The sequence below is a fragment of the Syngnathus typhle genome, linkage group LG3, assembly GCF_033458585.1.
Source record: "Syngnathus typhle isolate RoL2023-S1 ecotype Sweden linkage group LG3, RoL_Styp_1.0, whole genome shotgun sequence".
NCBI lineage: Eukaryota > Metazoa > Chordata > Actinopteri > Syngnathiformes > Syngnathidae > Syngnathus > Syngnathus typhle.
Genome location: NC_083740.1, coordinates 6,711,441 through 6,734,757, shown reverse-complemented (window position 1 = coordinate 6,734,757; position 23,317 = coordinate 6,711,441). Strand labels below are relative to the sequence as shown.

Below are 23,317 nucleotides of genomic sequence, written 5' to 3'. Positions count from 1 at the left end.
GAGCTTTACACTTTGTCGACCAATCAGCCGGATGATACTGTTTGAACGAGGAGCGGGTAACACGGGTAAAATTGAGCTAATGATGAGAGCTGTCGGAATGTAAGCAACTGGTCATAAATATTTCATAAGTATTCACCGAAATGACCACCGCGAAGCCAATTTTTATGCGGACGTACGGGAAGACAAGGCGAAAACTGACGCCTTGGATTTCACCGAAGAATCACAAGCAGGCCTTTGATAGCTCCTTGTCTTCAGACGATTCCTTGGTTGAACTTGATCAATTCCCAAAAACCAGGTAAATAAACAAAAAGGAGCATCCGATCCTGTATGCTATTTATAGGTTAAAGGTTTCTATTTGATTTGTTTACATAGGAGAAATGGTTTGCATTACAGGATTGTTGTAATCTTAGTAGGAATTGCATATTTTTGCAATACACTAAAATGAATGAATTATTCGGCTTAGACTTTTTAAAATTGTGGTGATTGATAAATGAACAGCTCTAATTGAGTTGCATAAACTGTCCTTAGTCTATATAGTAATTGCAATTGAATTATTTTTCAAAATTCAACTAAAACCGTTTTGTACCATAGTTTGGGTATGCTGCTGCAACATGCCGTGGCAGAGATTCTCCTTTCACACTGTTTCTGATCTGATTTTTTTTATGCAGAAAAAGAAAAGTCTCAGTCGCAGCAGCACTCACAAGAGGGAAGAAGAGATTGATTATCAGCGAGAGCGAGGACGATCTGTCATTTTCTGTGCATTGTCAGAAAGTGCAACTTGAAAGCAATCCAACTTCAAAGTAAGTCCCTATATTACTATGGAGATTTTAAACTCCATGCCAGTGTTGTTAGAGCAGAGTAATGCTGTTCAAAAAAGCTGCGACATTTCATCTCAGGTTCCCATAGCTTGTATCTTGTTGTTTATTTTTCGACCAAACCCTATCAACAGTGGCCGGTTGTAACCAAGTAGCACGTGTCACTTTTCTTACATTGCTTTGCAAATTTAAAGTCACGCATTAAGGGGGAGGAAAGAAAATGTTCATCATAAATCAAATGTAAAAACATGCATAATGACATTGTTATTGGTTGTGTGATGAGCCCACGGAGAAGCTGTTCAAATGTCACTGGAAAATGCTTTTAAATTTTCAGAGCAAAGAAAGGTACTTCCAAGGCAAAGAAGGTCCGCCCGATGAGGGGGAAATTGAAAGAGAACAGCACTGATGAAGATATTTTCAGCGTGCCCTTCCCCTCCTGCCCTCAACCTGTTCCACGGAATAGAGCAACCAGGTCCTTGCACCAACACAGGCATTGATTGACACGATCAACTCCTTAGCCTCACAGTTATCATGCTCATGTTAGATGCACACTGTAAGGACTTTTGGAGCTGTAATTGCAAAACAGTTTTTTCTCATTTTCAAACTGCAGTCACCCCATGAGATTCAGTTTACTGATAATTGGAAATAATGAATTAAACCATTCAACAACTCACAAACCGTAAAATCACTTGGAATAGACCCTTTATAGAGAGAATGTTTTTTTTTCCCCTGTCCAAATAGTTTCTTCTTTTTATCTTTATTGATGCACAAGCAGGAAACTAGCACCAGCCAAAGCAGCGGTCACATTTAGACGGAAGGAGCAGGATTGTCCGATTAGTACCGAGAGCAATGAAGATCTGTCTCCTCCAGCAAAAAGAAACAAAAATCCACTTCAAATCAACACTACTTCCAAGTAAGTCCTTGTATTACAATATTCAAAAGTTCAAAATTTTAATATTTCCTATCAGTCAATATCAATATTTATTGGGTTTTTTTTTTTTAAATAAATGAATCTAGATTTTTTTGCAATATAATAGTTAACCTTTTATAAAAGATCAACACAACAATGAACATTTTCAATAAAACTGGTCAGTATAGATATTAAATAAAGACCTATTTAAACAAGTAGTGCAATGCACGTTATCTGATATTAACCCAATATAGAAACATGTATAACAATCCATCCATCCATCCATCCATCCATCCATCCATCCATCCATCCATCCATCCATCCATCCATCCATCAATTGATTGAATATTTGATTGAATATTTATTGATCCCCAGGGGTGGGGAAATTCAGGCCCCAGCAGTAGCCATACCACAGAGTGGGTATACAATAGACACACAGATGGCATGAGCGCAACTCAATAGGCTCTCATTAGGGCTGCCACACAACGGCGCCACAAAGAAAGTCAGAAAGTGCACAAGATAAAAGCCATCAAAGCAAATCAAAGCTAAAAGACAAAGGAAAAAAAGCAACAGCGGCCAACCCGCACCCCTCAATACAAGAGAACACCCCAAAACACACAAAATAGCCTCCACGGGGTCCATCGACAGGTGTAAGGGCAGTCCAGTTCAACGGCGCCCTATGGACCGTAGTCGTGAATCGGTGAAAACATCACAAAGCAGGCAAACGTGTGAGCAGCGTCCCGGGCACCCAGTCGGGGCACGTGCAGATGGTCACCACGGGGCTAGCATGGCGAAAGTCGTTGGTTCCGACGAGCACGAGGGAGCGGACTCCCCACAGGGGTAGCGGCTGCAAGGCCAAGGCGAGGGAGCCGGTCATCATTGGCCGGATAAGCAGGAAGCCGTCGTAGAGTTACGCCGGTCTCGACCGATGATCCCGGTCCCAGGAAGAAAAAAATAAATAAATAAAATATCCGATCCGAAGAGGTACCGAGGTGCCGAACGGACAAAAAGACAGAAAGAAAAAGGAGAAAAGAAGGAAATAAAGAGGAAAAGAGAGAACACTGCTGGGAGGCAGCCACTCATGGCGCCATACCAAGAAAATCCATCCAGTCATCCTTATATATTATATTCATCCTTACTTCCTGTTTTCCAGTCTTCCACATGTTTCGCCAGGCTGTTTTGTGACTCGTCGTCGCCCCATCACCACTAAAGTCCAAGCCTCAAAGGTCAAGGTCTTCAACTCTTTGGAAGATTTCACCTCTGGAGAAGAAAGTCAAGTTTGCCTTGCTAGCAAGAAGAAAAGAGTCCCTCTGGCAATTCTCGAGTCAAGTTTGGAGAATTCCACCAGCGACTTGGATGCTGACGCCTTGCAAAACATTCTCCCCAATGATTCAGCAGGAGATCACAGCCTTGGGACCCGCCCCAGGAAGCCCATATTTTGCTCCACGCCCTCAGTCAGACTGTCCAGCAAACGGCCCCGTATTGCTCCGGTGACAAATGAGTCCCCGAACCCCACGTCCTTGTCCGTCAGCCGTATAAGTGCAAACGCATGCCAAGACGACCAGGACTCTCCAAGTCAGCCATGTTGTTCACCACCCATAGTACTCCACTCCAACAATAAGCAGCAGTCAAGGCTCAGTGAGCCGAATGAACAAGCATGCCCGCCTTTCCATGAAGGACATTCAGAGGAGCTTTTTACACACCCATTGAGTATGAACACAACAAATCGAGACGGCAAGAGGAAAACCGATGGGGCAAGCCTCCATTTGCCGACTGCAGACAATTGTTTGGTGTCCATGGTGGAAGACTTGCTCTCATTGACTGAAGTTTTGAAGGAGGAGTGTTTGGCCCAGCCCTGCACTGTGAGAATGACGAGACTAGACAGCTCAACTGTGAGGCTATTTTGCAGCCAGACCACCGACTCCTCCTGCCTTACCGATCTTAGCTCGGCTCACAGAAGTCCAACTCCTGAGCGGCATCCCATTTGCGTGGATATGTTATCATCAGAACAGTCATACCGGTCTAGTTTAGCTGCTACTGAAGATCAAACTTGTGAGCTGTCAACCACTGGGACTGAGCCAGAGTCCCAAACTTCAAGTATTTCCATCAGCCTTGCACTGTCACAGTCGCTTTCTGCAGAAAGTGATTTTAAGGAGGTGTCAGCATCAGCGCACACCAGTAACTTTGAATCTTTTACTCGTGCACAATTAACAGCCAGCTCTTCGGGGAAAATGTCACCGAGGGAACAGAATGGCACTTTTCAAGGAAATAATTGCAAAGTTGTGCTTGAAAGGTTTGGGTTGGAGGAAATTCAAAGAACAATCTCTCAAAGATTGTCTGTTGAACGACAACACAACACTTCCAAGGGAGAAAGCCCCTTGATCCAAAAAGGCCTAACTGACCCACTTACAGTCAGATTACCGAGACTGACTTTAACGCAACTGAAGGAGCTGCAGCAAAAAGGCACCAAATGTCAATCATCCACAAGTGGTTCGGATTCGACCTCCTCTGGTTCAGACAAGGTTTTGGGCTCGGACAGAGAAGCCATGAAAAAACCCTCCAAAGTTGACAAACGTGCTTCCCGTCCGGTTGGTAAAAAGAAGAAGAAGAAGAAAAAGAGCCCTTCAACGGACCGGCCGGGCACAACCCGAAAGGCATGCGTCAGTGGTCTGAGCGTGAGTCGCTGGAAGAACGACAGCAGATTGCAAGCGCCGCGCACGTTCAAGAGGAAGAGTGCAAGGAGGGCTGCCGACTGCACCATCAGCGATCTCATCTCAGCTGAACCCGCCGACCTGCAGGTGAACCTGATATATATATGACTATTGTGATGGAGCATCCCATTAAGAGCATTTTGTAATTATGGGATTAGCTGGTTGCCAAGTCTTTTGTAAAATGTGTAGATATGATGCAGTTTCCTCCGAGACTAACTTCTGTCCTGATGTGCAGGGGCTTTTATTGAATTTCTCCACCCCAGTGAGGACGTGCCCCCTCAACATGTCATCACTGCTGGACGATGACACGCCGCGCACGCAGCACTGGAATCGATTTAAATCGTCTCTCTCCATTCACCGCAAAAGTACTGCTCCTATGTGCCCAGCTGTGGATTTCTGCTCATTTTGTCTTCCTCTAACCTTCAACTGCTCTTTTTAGTGCTGCTCACGCCACAGAGTTGTAAACGGCCAGTGCCAAGAGACGTCAGTCTGGTAAGAATGAAGATGTCATGATGTTTTGGCACCGCATGGCCAATCCAAATACAAAGCCTTGTCAAATGACCCGCCCTCCCGGACCCCCTCCGCCATTCCACCAACCCCTACAGCTAGATTTGTCAGATGCGGAGAAGGTGTACGCTGAGTGCGGACAGCCGGGTTCGCTGCCCTGGAAGGAATGCTTTTCCGCTCTTCAGATGAAACAATGCGTCAAGATTGGGGAGGGTACATTTGGTGAGGTCTTCTCCACCAGCAACTCGTCAGGAGAAACGATTGCTCTTAAAGTACGCACGGACATGTGATAAATGCACATATGTATATATACATATTTTGAGATGATTGAAAATGATGAACGGGGCGACGCTTCTTGCAGGTCATTCCATTGGAGGGCAGTGAGAAGGTGAATGGGGAAGACCAGAAGACTTTTGGGGAGATCCTTCATGAGATTATTATCTCCAAGTAATTTGTCCTTTTATTTGTCTTGCATTTACCTAAGATCCACGTGTTATTCACCCTCCATAGTTTTGTTGAGCATGTACCCCATTTTGTATTGTTACAGGGAGCTGAGCAGGCTGAAAGACAAGCATGATAATCAGACCAACTGCTTCATTGGACTTAATAAGTAAATCCTCTTTCTGCGTCCTTTTCTCACCTCCGCGCGCTCGTCCCTCTGCGCTTGTTGACTTTTGTCTCGTTCCCAAATAGTCTCCACTGTGTCCGAGGCTGCTACCCGCCCGAATTCCTGAAGGCCTGGGACAACTTTGATCGGAAAAAGGGCTCTGAGAATGACAGACCAGGTTTTTGTTGTTCTCACTCCATTGAACATGAACGCACTGAAGTCTCATTCGAGAGTTTTCTTACTAAATATACTCTCTGTCAGAGAAAAAAACCTTAGTAATTGTTTTTGCGACAGTGTGGTAAAAATAAGGGATATTGTTTTACACGTTGCATACTGATTCTTCTCTCTGTGTTTTGTAGATTTATTCCAAAATGACCAGTTGTTCATCATCCTGGAGTTTGAGTTTGGTGGTGTCGACCTCGAGAACAGCAATGGAACGGTATTCACATCCCAAACTTTTGATTGCATTCTTTTGTCGTGTCAAATAGTCTTATTATTTCGACATCTGGTGCTCTCTGCCTCTTACATCCAACATCTCTGGTGTCTTCAAGTTGTCGTCGTTGGTGGTGGCAAAAAGTATTCTCCATCAAGTGACCGCTGCACTGGCTGTGGCTGAGCAGGAGCTGCACTTTGAACACAGGTACGTGTAAAATCGCTTTGATCAAGACCTGGCGGCCGAGTGTTGACCAAATGCAACTCGTGGGGAAATGTTCCCGTAACAAATTAATTTGGACTCCTTTGAATTCTCTCAGTTCAATTCTTGAAATGCATTTGATTTGTTATGTATCATTTTTTCTAAAGGGACCTTCACTGGGGCAACGTGCTGGTCAAGACGACAAAGGAGAAGACAGGAAGCTTCCTTTTTAATGGAGCACCACACTCTTTGGAAACAAAAGGCGTGTTTGTACGCATTATTGACTACTCTCTTTCCAGACTGGAAATCGGTCAGTGGCATTTCCCCCTTGTCTATCACCTCAGCACAGCTACTTTTTTTTTTTATTTAAATGAGACTGATTGCAATGGGCTGTTTTCTCTTTAGATGGTCTGACAGTGTCCTGTGACATCTCAAATGATGAGGAGCTCTTCATGGGTCAGGGAGATTACCAGTTTGACATCTATAGACACATGAGAGAAGAGAATGGGTCAGTCCACTTATTTTTTTAACTTATTTGGCAATGTATGTTGGGAGGAGGTCACTTGAAACATTCCATTCATGTTTACAGGACTATACAGTTTGTTACTAAAGAAAAGGCTTGACAAAAATGTCACCTGAAGTATTTAGTGTGTAATGAAATAATTATCCTCACAATTTACTCACAAATGTACCAGTGCTGACGAATCCTCCTCATCCACACAGTAACCGTAGCTTTCAGGGTTCATAAATCTGTAACGTGTACTTTTGCCTTGTTTTGTCGGTCACAGTAACGACTGGAACAGCTACCACCCTCATTCCAACGTGTTGTGGCTCCACTACTTGTGCTCCAAGTTGCTCTCCATGAGGTACCGTGGAACAGGCGGGAAGAGCAGCAAAGACGCCCTGAAGGAGCTCACGCAATTTAAAGACACTGTCCTGCAGTTCACTTCTGCAACTGAAGCGCTCCAAACATGCCCCATGTTTAAGTAAGAGGTAAAGTGGACAAAAGGACAAATTGTCTCCTTTGGTCAATATTTTCTATGTGATGTTCTTACGCTTTGCTGTATATAAACAGTGTTTTGATGGCCTGTTTTCAAATTACATTTAATAAACCAAGAATTTCATTCTTGAATTGCATTTCTAAACTCCTTAGTGCCGTATCAAAACTGTCCAAGTAGACAAATCATTCCTCATATTTTCTTCAGGTCAATGTGTGAAGACAGAACTGCAACATTTTGGAACTTTTGAACAGACAGACACATCATTGGCCTTTAGCGGATAAGAAAACATCAAGAAGAATCAAGTACAAAAACAAAATATTTATTCAATTTGTTCATTAAGACTATTGTACATTTTTGCATCAAAACAACCTTCATTTTCGGATGGTAAGTGAAAAGTGTGTGTGTGTGTGTCCATATTAATGAGGATCTCGATTGAATACATCAAATGCCTCCATAGTTGAAGAGACACTTGGTTCGACGACATCCCGAGATTTGCCTTCAATAACCATGTGATCATATGGAAGCAAATGTTGCGTTGAAAAAGGAAGACTGTTTAAAAAAACACACACACATGGAGACATTTCCGACAACACAAACAAGATCCAAGAGGCCGAGAAGAGGTCAAGGCATGTGTTTTGAGAAGCACTTTTTGGTTGAGATTTGAGGCAATGTTAGAGATGGCCTTGCTGGTGATGAGCCCACGAGTCTGTTGGATGAGCACTCCACCAATTTGATACCGCTTGGCGAAAAAGGATTCATATCAATGCAACAGAACCAGATAAACCTATTTTCGGCAAAATCCATGCAATCTTATTTCACAGTACTACGTGACCAACAGGAGTTTGTGTGTGGAGTTGTGTGCAGCGATCCATCCGACGGCATCGTCGTTCCATCACATCCACACCACTTGCAGTTTCGTTTTCCTCGTCTTTGACCACATGAAAAATGGGCGGAGCTCCCAGTCGAGTGTGTGTATGTGCACGCACGTGTGGAGCAAAAGCGATGAACTGTTGACTGTTATGTTTGTGCTCAGAAAGAGAAGTATTTGGTGAACCATTCTTGTTTCAGCCCCTCAGTGCCTCTCGGCTCCATATAAGGCCCCCTAAAACATGAAGAAAAAAAAGGGTTTAATTTTAATCTGTGTATCATTTGTTCTTTCCATTTTCAATTGGTAATCATTAAAGACAAATGGCCCATATTTCACAATTCATTGTAGGACAAAATTGCAAAATATCTTTTAGGCAGTGGATCATGATGAAAATTTAATTTTACATCTCTCTATTCTGCATCCTGTCTGTAATAATTCAATAAAAACAAGCATACATTTAACTCCCTCCTACTTAATACCCTACTTGGCTATTTAAGTGATCAAAGGTGCACATTATTGCTTTCCGTACTCAAGTAAATGTTTGACCTAATTTTTTTTTTTTGCATCCTCTAGTGTCTTTATTTAGCACAGAAGAACACAGGGCTGCTATTTTCTCCAAAGTAAACCAACTCCAGTGAGTCACTGTCACCGCATAAAGGTTCCGGAACAAAGCCGTCCGTTACAAAGGTAGGTTATAAATAATGCAAGTTTAAGAGCACAATTGCAAATGTTATATTGGGAAGCGAGTTTGACGCCCGGGAAGAAAAGTCGCTGATGCTGTCAGATGATTTCACACAACAAGAATCTGAAACCTTTTGAAAATCCTACCTGATTGACTGCGCCTGCAAGTACGCATATGGCTCCTGGAAGGAGGGCGACACATAGCGAATGCCTGCCTGCGACGAGGGGCAGACGGGCAGCGGCGCGGTGGGCGCCGGCGTCGGGGGGATGCAGGACGTTCGGGATCTGGGGGAGCGAGGCAGCGACGGGGGGGAATTTTGGCTGAAGGAGAGGGTGGTGTGCTTGTGCGGAAGAGACGTGGTGGAGTAGTGCGGAGACGTGTGTGCGTGGGAGGTAGACTGGTGGGGCAGCGTGGAGGAGAAGGACGAGTAGGGAGGGAGGCGGTCGTAAGCACCGGAGCAAGAGATGCTGCTTCCGCGAGGGGACGACTCCACATGCTTCTTCTGTGGACACAAATGAACGCTCGATTCAAAAGCACATCAGATTTTCATGAGGATATAATCAAAATAATAGAATATGTAATACAGTAAAGAATTGATCAATATTTATGACCTGAGGGTTCGGCTCAGCAACCCTGTGGATTTTTTAAGTCAAATTACAACGCACAGTAAAATCCATGTTATGCCGCAGCTTTTTAGAAAGCAACGTGAATGCAGGTGAATAACGTCACGGTCGCTTGCCGAGTCAGACCATAAAATATGTTTCTCAAGTCGTTAAATATGTTTACAAGTAACAGTTAATGATTCAAACATGAATGTGTAATTCCAAATGAAAATGTCTGCACGCACGCACACACACACAAGCAAGGGTCCAGATTGGACACTTTATTGTCTGTGCACCAGAAACAAAACTTGGCTTGAATTCAGTATTCCCTTCTGGCAAGAAGGAGTGCTTTTTGATGAACTCATTACAATATGTGCAGGATACACACACACACACACTCACCCTCATGGTTGGCGTGGTGCTCCCAGGGCGGGGCTTGTTCTCGCGGAGCCTGAGGCCGCTGTTGTCCCCGACAACAGGGGGGTGTAGCTGCAGCTGATGCCGTTCTTCCTGGAGGGAGGGAAAGAGGATGAAAAAGGAGCTTGTTCACACTTGGTGTTGTCTGGAAGTCCGATTCGTTTGCTTGCTTGCATCCAAAATAGTCAAACTAACAAAAAGATACTATTATTAAAAATCTCGTGCGTCGATGTACCACTAATCGCTTAATGAGCTGGTCTCGTTCCGTCAGTCTCTCCTGAAGTTTCCCCAACTGGAGATCGTCACATCGGGGTTCTCTCCTCCTGCATCGCTCCTCCCGCTCACGCAACCTGGAGCAAGCGTAGCCGCATATGCTATCATCTTAGCATCGGCGCGTTGTCATGGAGATGTCACACGTGCGGGACTTACTCGTTCTCCAGGGCTCCGATGCGAGCCTGCAGCTCCATCTGAGCGCTGCTGTATTCCGACACCAGATTCTGAATCTCCCTCTTGTGCTCCTTCCTGATCTCCTCCAGCTCTTTTTTCCTCGTCACGTCCTCCTCCTCTGGCTTTGTCTCTTTCTCCTGCTCCCCTTCCTCCGCCTTGTCGTCGTCTTCTTTCCTCTCCCACAGTTTCTGTGACTCTTCCAGCTTCTCCATCTCCACCCTCAGTTTCTCCACTTCCTCCTTCAAGCGTTGCGCTTCGTCTTCCAGATGAGCATCACGGGTCTTTTCCAAATCTGGGTTCTCCTCTTCTTTGGCTACCATTTTGGGGTTCACCTGAATGGACCTGTGAGGAAAGCGATGCCTGGAAATACTCCTGCAAATTCTTTCTTGGCTTCAGAGGCAGGCCAATCGTTTTACATCCATCTACATGTCCACTTACTTCTCCTGTAATTGCTTCTTGAGTGTGGTATTCTCTCGTTGCAGCTCCAGCATGGCGCAGCGACTCTCATCCAGCTGCCGCTCAAACACCTGGTTCTGGTTCTGCTGCTTCAGGTCCTAAATAGCACACGCACAAAAGCACACTTAGCATATTTAGGTCAATAGACGCAAGGGGAAGAGATTGAAATTGAAAGGAGTGTGTGTTACCTGCTGCAGCGCCATCATCTGTGTGTGAGCTTGCAGTTGGGCCTGAAGGTCTTCAATCTGCTGCATGTGTCTCTGGGTCATCTGTCTGCTCCACTCTGTGTGCTGCTGGGTCAACTCCGCACGTTGCTTATCTGACATCGCGGGCACGCATACAAATGCGCAAGGGAAAAAAAAAAAAGAAAATACATCCACTCATTCGTTGTCACAGGTAGCCTTCCGCTTGTTGCCATGGTGAAATGTATCCATGGCAATAAGAACTTTGCCGTTGAATACATAATCTCAAATCGCTGCCTGTCTACGCTCGTGCACGTGCTCGTTTGTCCATTCATCCCGGGGCTTCGTTAGCCGGCGCTGGTGTGTCAATTCCCGATCCGTGTGTGAATGTGCATGTGTTACCTAACTCCAGGTGGTGCATGGTTTGTAGTCGGTTGCGCTCAGACAGTACGTCTTCTTTGGCTTGCCTCTCCAATGCTTGCAGCTGCATGGCGTGATTATGTTTCTCCTCGGCTAAGCACTGGCTCTGTGGCTCCTCCAACACACAAGAATGCAAACAAACCTTACCAAAAAAAAAAAGAGAGCCCAACACAAAAAGATGATGGACCTTTATAATATGGAGGAAATAAAATGTGGGGCGTCAATTATTAGAAGTTTTGTTGTTTGCGACATCCAACACAAATAGCTTTCTCTGACATTTTTAGTGCGGTGTGATTTCTTTTCAAATCTAAAATATGTGTATTGATATGATGTGCAAGTACCTGCAGCAGCTCCCTCAGCTTCTTGTTAATCTCTTTGGTCTCCTGGACCTCCTTTCTGAGTTTGTCAAGCTCCCGGTTGCCATGGGAATTGTCTTCAGATCCCGCCTTCTTTGTCTCTGTCTGCATTGTCAAGGAAAATGTGGATAAAAGTAACAAAACATGAGACCTTGACATGTACAGGAAATGGAAAAATAGAAATATGCCATTTTCAAGAAACGGAGGTTATTGCTAAAAGTTGCGAAATAATGTTGCCGACTTTATATTGTGTGGTGATGTCATTTTTATGCACAACATGGTGATTAGTCATCATTTTAATTGTGAAAATAATATAAAAAGCATAACTTGATTTCAGTTCCTACCACTACTGTATTATTTATTATTATTTATTTTTGTAACTAAACAAACAGGCTGTTTTTCTGATTGAATGATTTGTGAATCTCCAAATATAAGCAGCAGAATTAAAAGAGTAGGAAGATTATTAAACCTTGCACTCACTGGGTGCATTATGTGGATCGTTAACGATGGTGTGCAGGGAGGAGTGAAAAGAGCAAGACTCAAAGCCCAATTAGAGTCAATGTTACTGGACATCTGCTTGCCGCATCCAAAGTCAAAAAGAAGAAGTCGGCTCACCTGCAGCTCATCCAGCTGACTCTGCAGCTCGCTGATCTGAGTGTGCAACTCTTGCTCCTGGTTCTGCCACCTCTGCTCGCTTTCGGCGACGGCGGCGTTCATCTCGATGCGGAACTCTGCCCTGAGGCGATCCTCACACTCGGCTCTAAAGGGAGTAGATGGAAAACAGAAAATGCTTTTTAACTGTCAGTCAAGTGTAATTTTTGCTGCTTTGGGAGGATGGTTTATTTAACTTATTTACTATACCGCCAAATCTGAGTAACTCTGCAAAGTCTGAAATTTGCTCTCATTTTGCATCTCCTACTCAAGTGACCAGTGTTCTCACCAAATGAGGATGAGCATATTAAGAAACATTTTTCAGTAATTATCCAGAACATCTTTTTTTTTTCCTTCCCTGCTTCATTACTTTAGCGACCCGTTGTTTTATTGGGCTTCACGCAATAATCACAGTCTGCATCAAATAAAACAAGCTATAGTCATTAAAAAAAAAGAGAGAAACTGATGGTACAACTGAAATATTTGTTGCAGTTTGTTTTTTTTGATACCTTCTGTATTTGGTGTCAACTACGATGACTGGCCTACCTGATGCGTTCCTCGATGTGGCGTTGGCTCTGTTCTAAAAGGTTCCTCTCTGTGTTCAGCCGACTCTGCTCCAAAACCTTCTCCTCTAGCCGGTGTTTGTCGGCCTTGAGGGAAGCAATGTCTCTCTGTTGTCTTTCCCGTTGCTTCTCCGCCTCGTCCTGCATCCGGGTCAGGCGGTTTTGGGTCTTTTGGAGGTCCTCCTGCAGCCGAGAGCACTGCGGTCCGCATGGGGGCGATGTATTTGGCGCTACCTTGTCTTTCTCTTCTTGATGATGCATAGCTGTCTTCAAACGAAAGATCTGAACACAAATTTTCAGCAGGTGCAAATTTACAATCAATGAGGTCACGTAAAATAACAAAATGATGTGCACTTCACCTCATTGTCTGCATCTTTAAGTTTAATCTCCAGGTCTTGTCTGTCCCTCTCCAGCCTTTCATGAAGCTCCCGATTTCTTCTCCTCTCTTCTTCTAGATGTGCACATACCTTTGAAGAGCATCCCCAAAAAAAGATTCACAAAAAGAAGGTATTTGTGAAATGTCAAAAAGATGACATTGTACATGAAAGAAAAAGAACTAGGGAAAAAAATAAAACCTAGAATCTAACAGTATCTAACTCTGACCTCTTGGTTGGTCTTCTTCTCGGAGTTCAGAGCTTCTTGGACGCCGTGCAGTTCGGCCGCATGTCTCCGCATCACCTCCTCAATGGCCTTCCGCACCTGTTCCTTTAGCCGCCTCCTGTCCTCCTCCGCCTTCTCCACCAGCCTCTTCTTCTCCTCCTCCAGCTTCTGCTGCAGACCCGCTCTCTGCGCCTCCACCTGCTCGAAGCGCTTGTCCAGCTGAGCGCGGACACGGACCCTCTCCACATCCAGCTCCTTGCGAAGGCGCTCCACCTCCTCCTCCTTTTCCCTCCTCACATGTTCTCGGACTCCCTCGGCCTCCTTCCGCAGCGCCTCCTTCTCCTCGTCTCGCTCCCGTCGCAGCCGGTTTCGCTCCTTCTCCAAATGGCTCTTTTCTTGCTCTCTTTCCCTCTGTAGGTTCTCTCGCTCCTTTTCCATCTGCCTCTGAAGTTTGTCCCGCTCTTCGTCTGCATGTTTTTGGATACGACGCAATTCTTCTGTCTGAGCTCTCACCATTTCGGAACGCAGACTGGACAGGGCTTCCGCGTGCTGAAATATACCGACCGGACACCTCATCAGGTACGTAGCTTACCAATACAATAATTCTATATTCACAAAAATAATGCTCAGTTTTGTCTTAGAGATTGTGTTGTAGGATGGATAGATATTTTGTCACCTGGCGGATTTGGCGCGCGTGGTCGTTATTCCTGCCGCTGGTCTGGAGCTCCAACTCTCTGTTCCTGCTCTGCAGACGACTCAACTGGCTCTTCAGGTCCTCCACGTCAGCGCACACGCATGCCTTGCAGCCCACATTCAGAATCTCTTCTAAAGCCCACACAGAATACACACATCATTGCAAAATGCCACTGGCTAGCCAATGCACTAACTCTAATCTTTGGTTCTAAGTAGTGCATGTTTTTTTTTCAGAATTATTTCGTCATTCGTAACTATTTGGAATTTTTACACTTGCAGTAAAAAAATGAAAAAAGCATTTTATTTTGTAGAAGTACATGAGTTTGTGTCACGCCCATGCCAGAGCACGCTCGGCTTTCAATTTCCCAGAACCACACCCCTTTGTTATCGTCATGTCTGTCACCTGCTCTCTCTTGTTACCTGATGTATTTAAACCATGCCCTTGTGTTCCTCCTTTTTGGTGTCTACTGTTCTGTTCCGTCCCTGTCCGTGCCGTGGTCCTGTCGTCTGGTTTTTCTCTCGGTCTGTCTGGAGGCTCACGGTCAGAATTTTAACCTTGTCCAAGTGAACTTCTGTCGGTCTGTCTGTCTGCTGGCTGTGAGTCTCTCTCCCGTCTGTCTTTTGTACACTTGACAAATCAGATGTTCCTCAGGGCTTAGTTCTTGCCCCACTGATTTTGCTAACAGATTATATTCAGCCATTTTCCATTGATAATCACCAAAATCACTTGAGGTGACTGTACTGCCAAAAACGGTTTCATGTTTTCCTTTCTGTCTCTTACCTTCATTGTATTGTATTCTTTTAAAGGTTATCAGAAAATGTAGTGGAGTCGGCCTCAACGTCCATGCTGTAAGTGGTCCTTAAATATTTAACAATATTTCACTATGCAATGGCCTTTCTTAACTTCACTTCTCTGCTGATGACAAATCTCATTTCTCTCCTTTCTGACAATCAATTTAAGAGACGCATCTCTGCTGCATGTCTTCAAGACATTAATGCTCGGACGTCAGTGAACGGCCTTAAGCTTGACAAATGGAGCTTCACTTTCCGCTACAAACATCATCATCCCCGTAGCGCCGCAGTGTTGGAATAAGCCTCGCGCTAATGTCAGAGTCAATACATCAAAAATTGTAAAGTTTCTTAAGGACAAGCACAACTGCCAAATGAACACATGCAATGTAGAATGTAGCATGTGATGGAAGTCTCATTAACTACCGGCTCGAGTCTGCAGTTCATCTTCTTGCAGCAGTAGCCTCTCCTTAGCCACGGCGAGCTCCTCCTCTGCCCGTTTGGCCGTGCTCTCAGCTTCGGCGACGCGTTTCCGATCCAGTTCTAGCTCTTCCTCCAGGTTCTAGGAATGGGAAGGAGTGGGCAGCATGGGGGCACAGCGGGGCACCGAAGAGGAAGGCAAAGATTATGCAGACAACAACTCAAAAGCAAGCAAGTACACATTTGTAGCTTTGTAGCCCAGCTGCAGGATTTTAATGGTCTGCTATCATGTCAGCTTCAGCAGGGGGTCTGAACGCTTGGCTTCAGTGGTGACACTGAAACAATTCTATCTTGTGCAAAGTACTCATTAGGACAGAGCTGACAGTGGAAACAGCACTCAGCAAGCACCGCCTGTGGTTAGACAAGCAAGTTCCCCCCCCCGTCTCTGTCTACCATGGAACTCGTGCAACGGTCATTAGCTGGCAACATCAGAGACGGTAGGCTGCATCATAAACATGAACTTTATCTGTTACATTGGCTGTGGAATTCCAGAGTACGACGTTACAAAAAGGGCAAATATGGCATCATAGCAATAAATCTGATAACATTAAAAACGAAAAGAAATTCACCATTGGTTATTTTCACAATTGATTCCATTGTTTCGTCGATTAATCAAAATATCGGATAACGTTTTAGTTTAATTTTAGTTTAAAGTGTATTACCAAGTGTGAAACTATTTTTTTTTTTCAGCTCCAGTTTGTCAACCAACTGATTATTTGATATTGGCATTTGGTATTGAGTTGTTGTCGATTAATCAGTTAATTTGGACACTTCAAAAACAAAGCTATTGCATTGTTTGGATTGTAAACATTATCTTTGCAAATCAATTATTTTGGGAACCCGTTTTCCGGTTAAGTCTGCTTCATGTATGAGAACAAGGAGTTAGGGTTTCTACCTGAATGCGTTCCTGCAGTTTTAGTGTGTTCCGTTTGTTCTCGGCCTGCCTCTCCAGATGGCTCTCCACATCGGCCTCGGCCTTCTTCACTCGTTCTCTTAAAGCACTGTGCATTCCTTTCTTCTCCTCCTCCTCTTTCTCCTCCCACCTGCGCTGTTCCTCTCGCCATTCAGCCTCTAACTTCTTCCTCATTTCTTCTTTCTCCTCTTCAAGCCGGTTCATCTTTTGCTCCCATTGCTCCCTTTCCGCATCGGCCGCTTGCCTTCTCTCCTCCTCTCTTTGATCCCTTTCCTCCTTCATCATGTTCACCTCTTCCAAAAGCCCTTTCACTCTCTCTGACTCCTCCTCTGTCTTTTCCCCCTTATCTTCGCCCTTGTCCTCTGTATCCTTGCCATCCACACTAAGTCTCTGCCTTAGCTCACGTTTGGTGCTCAGATCTAGGATCATCTCCTCGGCCTCTTCCAGTTGTTTGCTCAATCGGAGGTTTTTCTCCTGAGCGGCACTGATATGGGACCTGGCTTCTCTGAGCTCCTCCTCTGCCGCCAGGAGCCTCTCCTCAAAATCCCGTCTCAGTTCGGCTTCCGTTTCACGCTCCCTCTCCTCCGACTGCATGCGGAAGAACTCAAAGTCGGCTTGTACCTGGAGGCACAGGTGGCAAGAGGTTACACGCCGTGCAGTCTACAATGCAAGAGCTGCACAGTGTTCTGTATTTGCTAAATTAGGGAATTAATTTTCTAAATTGAAGAGAAGCCACATGCATTGGCTCAAATTTGGGTATAAAAAAAATAATCTGGATTAATGGAATGGATTATTATTATATAATCAATTAAAGCTAAATGGTTGTCTCGTTGAGTCTCCTTTAAATCCCGTCGTGATGTTGGACGTTTTCATTTTTATGGCAAGTGGTCTTATTTGTCACGTATATTGCAAAAATAGCAGCCAGAAACATTTTTATTCCCTTCTTGTAATAATTTGCATGTGAAATACACCAAACTCCTCCGACGACTTTCCCAGAAACCTGCATCTCATGCTATTATAATGCAGTTATATATGATTAATGTGTATATTTTATTGAGGCACATTATGCAAATTGCACATGACGAACGGGCTAAGTACCACGCTGTTTTCTCCGGTTTGATTACAGTGAGGCACATTCGATGCGAGTTTGATTTGTGGCTCTAATGCGAGCACATTAATTTTACACAAAAACAGCATGGCCTTCGAAAGAGGTTGGGCTCATTATTATGGGGATAAGGTTGGCAGGGTCATTACAGACACGCGCACTCGAGCTCAAGGACACACACATGCGCGGACCTGTGCTCCGACCCTCTGCTGCTCATCTAGAGACTCCTGCAGCTGGAGGAGTCGCGTCCTCAGCGCTGAGCCCTCCCCCTCTTGACATGTCTCCATCAGGATGCGGTGCAGCTCCTTGTCATGGGTGTGGTTTAAGGCCTGCAGAGCCGCCTCCTGCTCCTCATTCTTCATGTTGAGAGAATAAATCACCTGCAGGGCATCAACAACACGCAGAGTTGGTTTTAGAGACGTCAACGTATTTGTTATATTAATGCGATCGCAGTTAATGTGTGTTCCTGATTCTTATGATCTTACAAAGTATTGAAACGTCAAAATAAAAACTCAATAATTTAATGGCTTTATTCACGGTAAAACAGCAAAACCAATGACATAGTGCAAGGAAGAACAATTAACATTTTAATGTTAATTGCAATTTTTTTTTGTCAGAGTCGCTATGACAACGATGGAACCTTCCACTCCCTGGAATCAAACTCCAAAACTGCCTGCTAGATTACAATTAGATGCAAAGCTTTTTCTTCTGTGTTTAACATCGCTGCAGTAAGTACTTGCCTCTTTACAAAATCCAAAAATGTGTTATGCATATTATGCCTCTGACTTAGGACGTTGGGAAATAAAAAATAGAATGTATAAAAAAAAAAAATTGAAATTCTCAGAACCATCTATTTAAAACCAAAAATGACTCAGCCACTTTTTTTTTTTATTAAGGAGACAAAATTGTAAAAGCCTTAGTCGGAATGGTGTGCAAGCATGAGCATCATCAAAACAAGTGTGCACGGTATTTCCAAGCTGTGCGACGGTGGTCTCTTCCCCATATAGATTGTGACTAACCGATGAAATATGGCCTGTTTCGTACTCACTTTACTGCCGTGCCCACAGTGTCATCATCTGATGACCCTGACGTCTCACTTACACACTCTGGGAGGTGAGTATGTAAGGGGGGGGGGGGGGGGGGGGGGGATGGAGGGGCTCATATTTTACGCAGACGCCGCTCTGTCTGCGGCACACAGCTGTGTCGCAGCACATTCCCGCATGCGTGTCAATATGTGCATGTGTCCCCCACCTTGAATGCACAGTGCATGGCTTTTGGCCGCTAATATCAATGACAAATGTGAGATGTGGCAAAGCTCCCGTCTCACGTTCCTGTCGGCCCAACACTTGTATATCCAATCATGTCACGGTGCAAGAACTTGGGCTCACGCATTGCGAGTTGGACCGAGAGGCATGAAAGGGACTGTATCGAGGGCAGGCTCTGAGGGAAGAGAAGGTTCACGCTGGGCTCCTCGGCCTCACTTCTTCTTTTTTTTAGGAAATGAGCGCAATGCGCCGAGAGAAAAGGCTGGAATGAGGACAATTTAACAGCATAACACACCAGAACATTAAATCCCATATGCTCCTCGCGCAATAATGTTACTCCAGCCTTTATTTGGGAAGATTTGGTTCATCGGACAGCGTAGTGTAGGACTGATTAGCACATTTGCCTCACAGTACCTCAAGTGTTAGCCTCACAGGAAGGTTCTGGGTTTGCATCTCAACTCGCGACTGTGGGGGGTGCGCAAGTAACACAAATGGTCGGACTCCAGCTATGTAGATTGTGCGCTTCTCCTGCACTGACTTTAAAGAGAAGAGTCGCTCCCATTGGCTGGGAAGTAAGTTGGCTGTATCCACGCCCACAACGGTGCAAACACCCCTTTCTAACTGTGCGCATGTGTGAAAATAGCAAAAGAGAAAGAAGTTTATCCATGCACACAACAAAAATCCCAAGAATGAAGTCAGCTCAAATGCATCAGAGATGCTTTGGTTGCTAGGATATAAATGATGAATTGGTAAATTAACCCCTGAAAGAGTTGTGACTGGTTGAGTTAAAAACCGATCAGCACTAATTAGATCTGACCCAGCTCTAATGTCCCTGATATCTAACTCAGCAGTCCTTCATTTGAAATATTACTGAAAAGGTTCCAACTGCAACCACCCCAAAAGCCTAAATGCTCAGCCTCTACTCAAATCGTAAAACAAAACTGAAGAAGCCTTTTGGGTTAAAGCTCAAACGTCTTCAACAAATAAAAACAGTCCAATTACTAGTACCGGCCTGACTGAGAATCAATTTTGTTTTTCCATTTAGCAGTTCAAGTTCAGATCTGCTCTGCTATGTTCTCCCCTGGTTGGGGTAGACTTGTTTCCAATTCAACAAACCCACGCTACATTGAACACACCGCTTGGAGCGACACGCGCTACCGAAGGTCACCTCTACCTACATTTTTCTTAGCAGCACCGACCTAACTAATGATTGGATAAAAAAAGAGTCTACAATGCATTGCGTCACTTAAGCCAATGTAATTCCATATTATTTATTTGTGTGGCCTCCCAAGGGATTTATAGTCAGCAAAGTATTTAATTAATATTCTGTGCAAAGTGTAAAGCGGGGCAGCTGAGTGTAAAGCTGCTGCTGCAAAAAAAAGAGAGGTTAGACAGAAAGATGCACTCTCGCTTGCATCAGCTCGCCTCCCACACACACACACACACACACACACACACACCTCCACTCATGTGAGTGCACGGCTGAATTACAAAGCAGGCCCCACTTTGACAGTGCAAGCTGGATAAGAACAGGACATCACATAGCCAAAATTAGATCTGCCTATCAAAATGTTGCTATGAACACACACCAGCACGTACACAACTGTACTTCTATTTTGAAGTCTATTAATCGTGTAAAAAATCGAGACTTTGACTGTTTGTGTATATGCACGCAGAAGAAAAGACCGGTGTGAACATCCACAACAGCTGCCCCGACGGATTCAATTCGCACTTTCTTCTCATTGGCTTGTTGTGCCACGTAAACACACTCTTGGTTTATCTTTAGCAGCACCCATTCAACTAGGGCACACTAGAGCAGGCAGAGGATGAAGCGCTAGGAGGAAGGGAGGGCCAAGTGAGAAACTCTGATTGGCGGAGAGGACCTGAGGAGGTGCTTTTAAGTTCATGAGTTATTAAATATATAAGGTTACTACTGCTGACCCCATTTCCTGTTGCAATCCACTTACCATAAAAGAGTACTGAATAGGTCAGATGTCAAAGAGTTGGATTACACTATACCCCTTAGTTCGCCCCTTCACTCTTGATCCCACATCTCAACAAGACTGTGAGGAAAGCTTAACCCGAGCAGCCATCAAACACATTTGGAACCAAAGTCAAAACTGAACCATGTCCAACACCGATGGCCTTTCAACACCCCCCCCCCCCCCACGGCCTTGTGTCCTCATACTTTTGTCCACCGAGCACACAGCGGATACTGTAGGTTTCACAAATGTCAAACGTCTCTTAACGAGTACAGACACAAGAGCTGACCCATCCAGTGTGTCATCTCTGCGCACATCCTGCGCATCTGCTCGGACAGCTTGAGAGCGGCAAACGCTGAATGTTGCTGCAGAGCACATGCTCCTTGACATGCACACACACATCCAGGCAGGACGGAGGTGAAGCCACGAGGGAGGACGGCGACTGCATCGTCATCAGTAATCGTCACCTGCTTCTCTAAGCACTATTGTGAAGAGCTCACAAGTGTGGGTCCCCATGCAGCACTGAAGAACCTTGGAAGATATGAAACGCAAAATACTGCTGCGGGAAGCACATTGGGTTCATTTATATGCACATTACATGTGTTGCAGCGGGGGAAAGTTATTAGGTACACTTGTACAAGCTAAAGAGAGTCAAGATAGGATGCGAGAATTTACATAAGGTCATCTAGACAGTTGCAATATTCTATCGTCTCATTAACGTTAGGGATGAGCTGGAGAATATTCCCGCTGACTTTGGGAGAGAAGAGTCGCACAGCTTGGACTGGTCGCCAACCAATGACTGAATGCATAATAGAGACAAAAAATGATTCACAATCACATCGATGGACAATTTAGAGTCTTATTTGCAAGATGGGTTGAAAAGAACCCATGCAACGGCACAAGAAGGAACATGCAAACTCCAGACATGATAGCCAGAGTCGGGAGTCGAACCCAGAACCAAAGCAGATGTGCTACCTTCTCAATACAGTGTGCTATCACAAAAGATTTAATTGGCCCTGTGGGATTTTAAGATTTTGCAGTGGTGCACAACTTCACTATTAATGAAATAAATAAATATTTTACTATATGGTGTAGAGTCAATATAATGCATTAGATCACAGAGACGATACTGTCAAATTACACATTTATATTTTCAAGGGAGACTTTTGTTAAATCTCTTAAAACAGATTTGAAGTGTAGCTATATGTTTGTGTTTGAGTAAATAAAACAACGAATTTGGGAATGGGTTGCCATGCATTCACAGCACAGTCATATGCAAATCAATTGCAATTGATTAGCGCTGCAAGTGGAACAGATTTCAATCATCTGGAATTGCTGGAAATCTCTCATAATTTCCAGGTAACATTTGCACGGGATTTGGGAGCAGGTTTGCATGAAGAACAATAAACGTCCACGTAAGGCACGATTGTGACAGCTCCACCTCAGTGAAGATGGTCCAGAGAGGTGGCGTTGCTTTCAGGTTCGTCCGGTCACGTCCCACCTACCTTGGTGAGCTGAGCGATCTTCTTGCACATCTTGTTGTGCATCTGGAAGTCACACTGCTCCTGCTCGACGTTCTGGAACTCTGCCGCATTCCCGTTGACGGCAGAGCCCGGCCCGGGGGTCTGTATGGCTTTCCCGGGGCCCGAAGCCATTTTGACAGCCGTCTTCCCTCCAGGGAACAACTTTCAAGCCCGGAGGATAATCACAAATGAACCCGCCACCAGTCGACTGCAGAACCCCGCCTAAATTGTGGCAACTTTTCATTCGTGCATGTCATTCCTCCGTCGGTAGGCCCCCTCCCGTGAACGGCAGCCGGTGGGATTGTGTGGAAAACATTTGGGAGTAGATCGGCGGAGCTCTCCGGGTGGAGCGTTCCGGTTGCGGCCCCCGACTCCGGCTGTCCACCGCCCGGTGATGGCGGAGGTTGCACGCTGGAAGTCCATCGGGTACGCGCTCGCAGCGAGCGAGCCTTGCCTTGGTGCCAGCAGATATTTGGTACTCTCGAGCGCCGGGAGGATGGAGGCACTAGACGCCAACCACCTGTCTCCGAGCGGAGGGAGGGAGAGAGAGGGGCGTGCGTAACCCGGAGAGCGGAGAGGAGACACAAGCAGCAAGCGGAGGTTTACTGCTGCAGTGCAGCCCCGCCCCTATCGGTGCTGCTCTATCACTGTCCATCAACGAAGGATGGGTGGGGGTCCACTCGTGTTGTTTTAATCCAGTGCTTCTCAAATAGTGGGGCGCGCCCCCCTTGGGGGGCGCGGTGCTATTCCTGGGGGGGCGCGTGTGACCCTGGGGAACAGGCTTTTTTTTTGGCAGTACTAGAATAAAGTGTAATTGCGCGTTTACTACAGCAGGGGGCAGTGGCGCTCTCATTGTTACTTCTGTCACGTTTGCGACAGTGCAACATTTTACGACTTACAAGACAAGTTAGGATAGTCACGGTGGGGAGGGGGGGGCGCGAATAGTTTTCTTCTTGCTAGGGGGGGGCGTAACAGAAAATAATTGAGAAGCACTGGGTTAAATAAAGGTTAACCTAAAAAAAAAAAAAAAAAAAAAAAAGTGAACCCTGAACTTTGAACCCGCGGTGACCCCGCGGTGACCCCGTGGTGACCCCGTGGCCCCGCGGTGACCCCGTGGTGACCCCGTGGTGACCCCGTG

The 23,317-nt window shown here is 45.3% G+C and overlaps 2 protein-coding genes across 6 annotated transcripts; one reads left to right on the top strand and one right to left on the bottom strand.

The window, feature by feature from the left end:
- The first annotated feature begins 26 nt into the window (after nt 1-26).
- On the top strand, nt 27-7,513 carry haspin (histone H3 associated protein kinase). Of its 2 annotated transcripts, XM_061274894.1 has the most exons (17): nt 27-295; nt 669-800; nt 1,150-1,287; nt 1,591-1,728; nt 2,879-4,523; nt 4,672-4,801; nt 4,876-4,928; nt 5,042-5,215; nt 5,305-5,390; nt 5,491-5,553; nt 5,637-5,728; nt 5,910-5,989; nt 6,102-6,190; nt 6,352-6,494; nt 6,590-6,692; nt 6,973-7,177; nt 7,390-7,513. In XM_061274894.1, the coding sequence occupies exons 1-16, from the start codon at nt 141-143 to the stop codon at nt 7,172-7,174; spliced, it is 3,423 nt and encodes a 1,140-aa protein (XP_061130878.1). In that variant the 5' UTR covers nt 27-140; the 3' UTR covers nt 7,175-7,177; nt 7,390-7,513. The 2 variants fall into 2 exon arrangements, with proteins under 2 accessions (XP_061130878.1, XP_061130877.1); XM_061274893.1 differs by lacking the exon at nt 7,390-7,513 and having other exon boundaries at nt 6,973-7,316.
- Nucleotides 7,484-22,721, bottom strand: fam184b (family with sequence similarity 184 member B). 4 transcript variants are annotated; one of them, XM_061274889.1, is made up of 18 exons: nt 22,162-22,721; nt 17,601-17,789; nt 16,287-16,925; nt 15,338-15,473; nt 14,106-14,254; nt 13,433-13,978; nt 13,189-13,296; nt 12,813-13,111; nt 12,231-12,375; nt 11,601-11,720; nt 11,242-11,401; nt 10,846-10,976; nt 10,640-10,755; nt 10,184-10,561; nt 9,990-10,104; nt 9,740-9,847; nt 8,882-9,237; nt 7,484-8,287 (listed from the first exon to the last, which is right to left on the bottom strand). In XM_061274889.1, exons 1-18 carry the CDS (start codon nt 22,309-22,311, stop codon nt 8,215-8,217), a joined length of 3,918 nt encoding a protein of 1,305 aa, XP_061130873.1. In that variant the 5' UTR covers nt 22,312-22,721; the 3' UTR covers nt 7,484-8,214. The 4 variants fall into 4 exon arrangements, with proteins under 4 accessions (XP_061130873.1, XP_061130874.1, XP_061130875.1 ...); XM_061274890.1 differs by having other exon boundaries at nt 10,184-10,543; nt 22,162-22,720; XM_061274891.1 differs by having other exon boundaries at nt 11,242-11,374; nt 22,162-22,720.
- Between the last annotated feature and the right edge of the window lie 596 nt (nt 22,722-23,317).

Coding starts and splice junctions, on each gene's coding strand:
- fam184b (XM_061274889.1), bottom strand. CDS start 22,311: ATGGCTTCGGGCCCCGGGAAAGCCATACAGACCCCCGGGCCGGGCTCT. Junction 10,977..11,241: donor CATGCACCACCTGGAGTTAG/GTAACACATGCA, acceptor CCGCGATGTCAG/ATAAGCAACGTGCGGAGTTG. Junction 10,756..10,845: donor AGATGATGGCGCTGCAGCAG/GTAACACACACT, acceptor TGTGCTATTTAG/GACCTGAAGCAGCAGAACCA.
- haspin (XM_061274894.1), top strand. CDS start 141: ATGACCACCGCGAAGCCAATTTTTATGCGGACGTACGGGAAGACAAGG. Junction 296..668: donor GATCAATTCCCAAAAACCAG/GTAAATAAACAA, acceptor TTTTTTATGCAG/AAAAAGAAAAGTCTCAGTCG. Junction 6,495..6,589: donor TCTTTCCAGACTGGAAATCG/GTCAGTGGCATT, acceptor TTTTCTCTTTAG/ATGGTCTGACAGTGTCCTGT.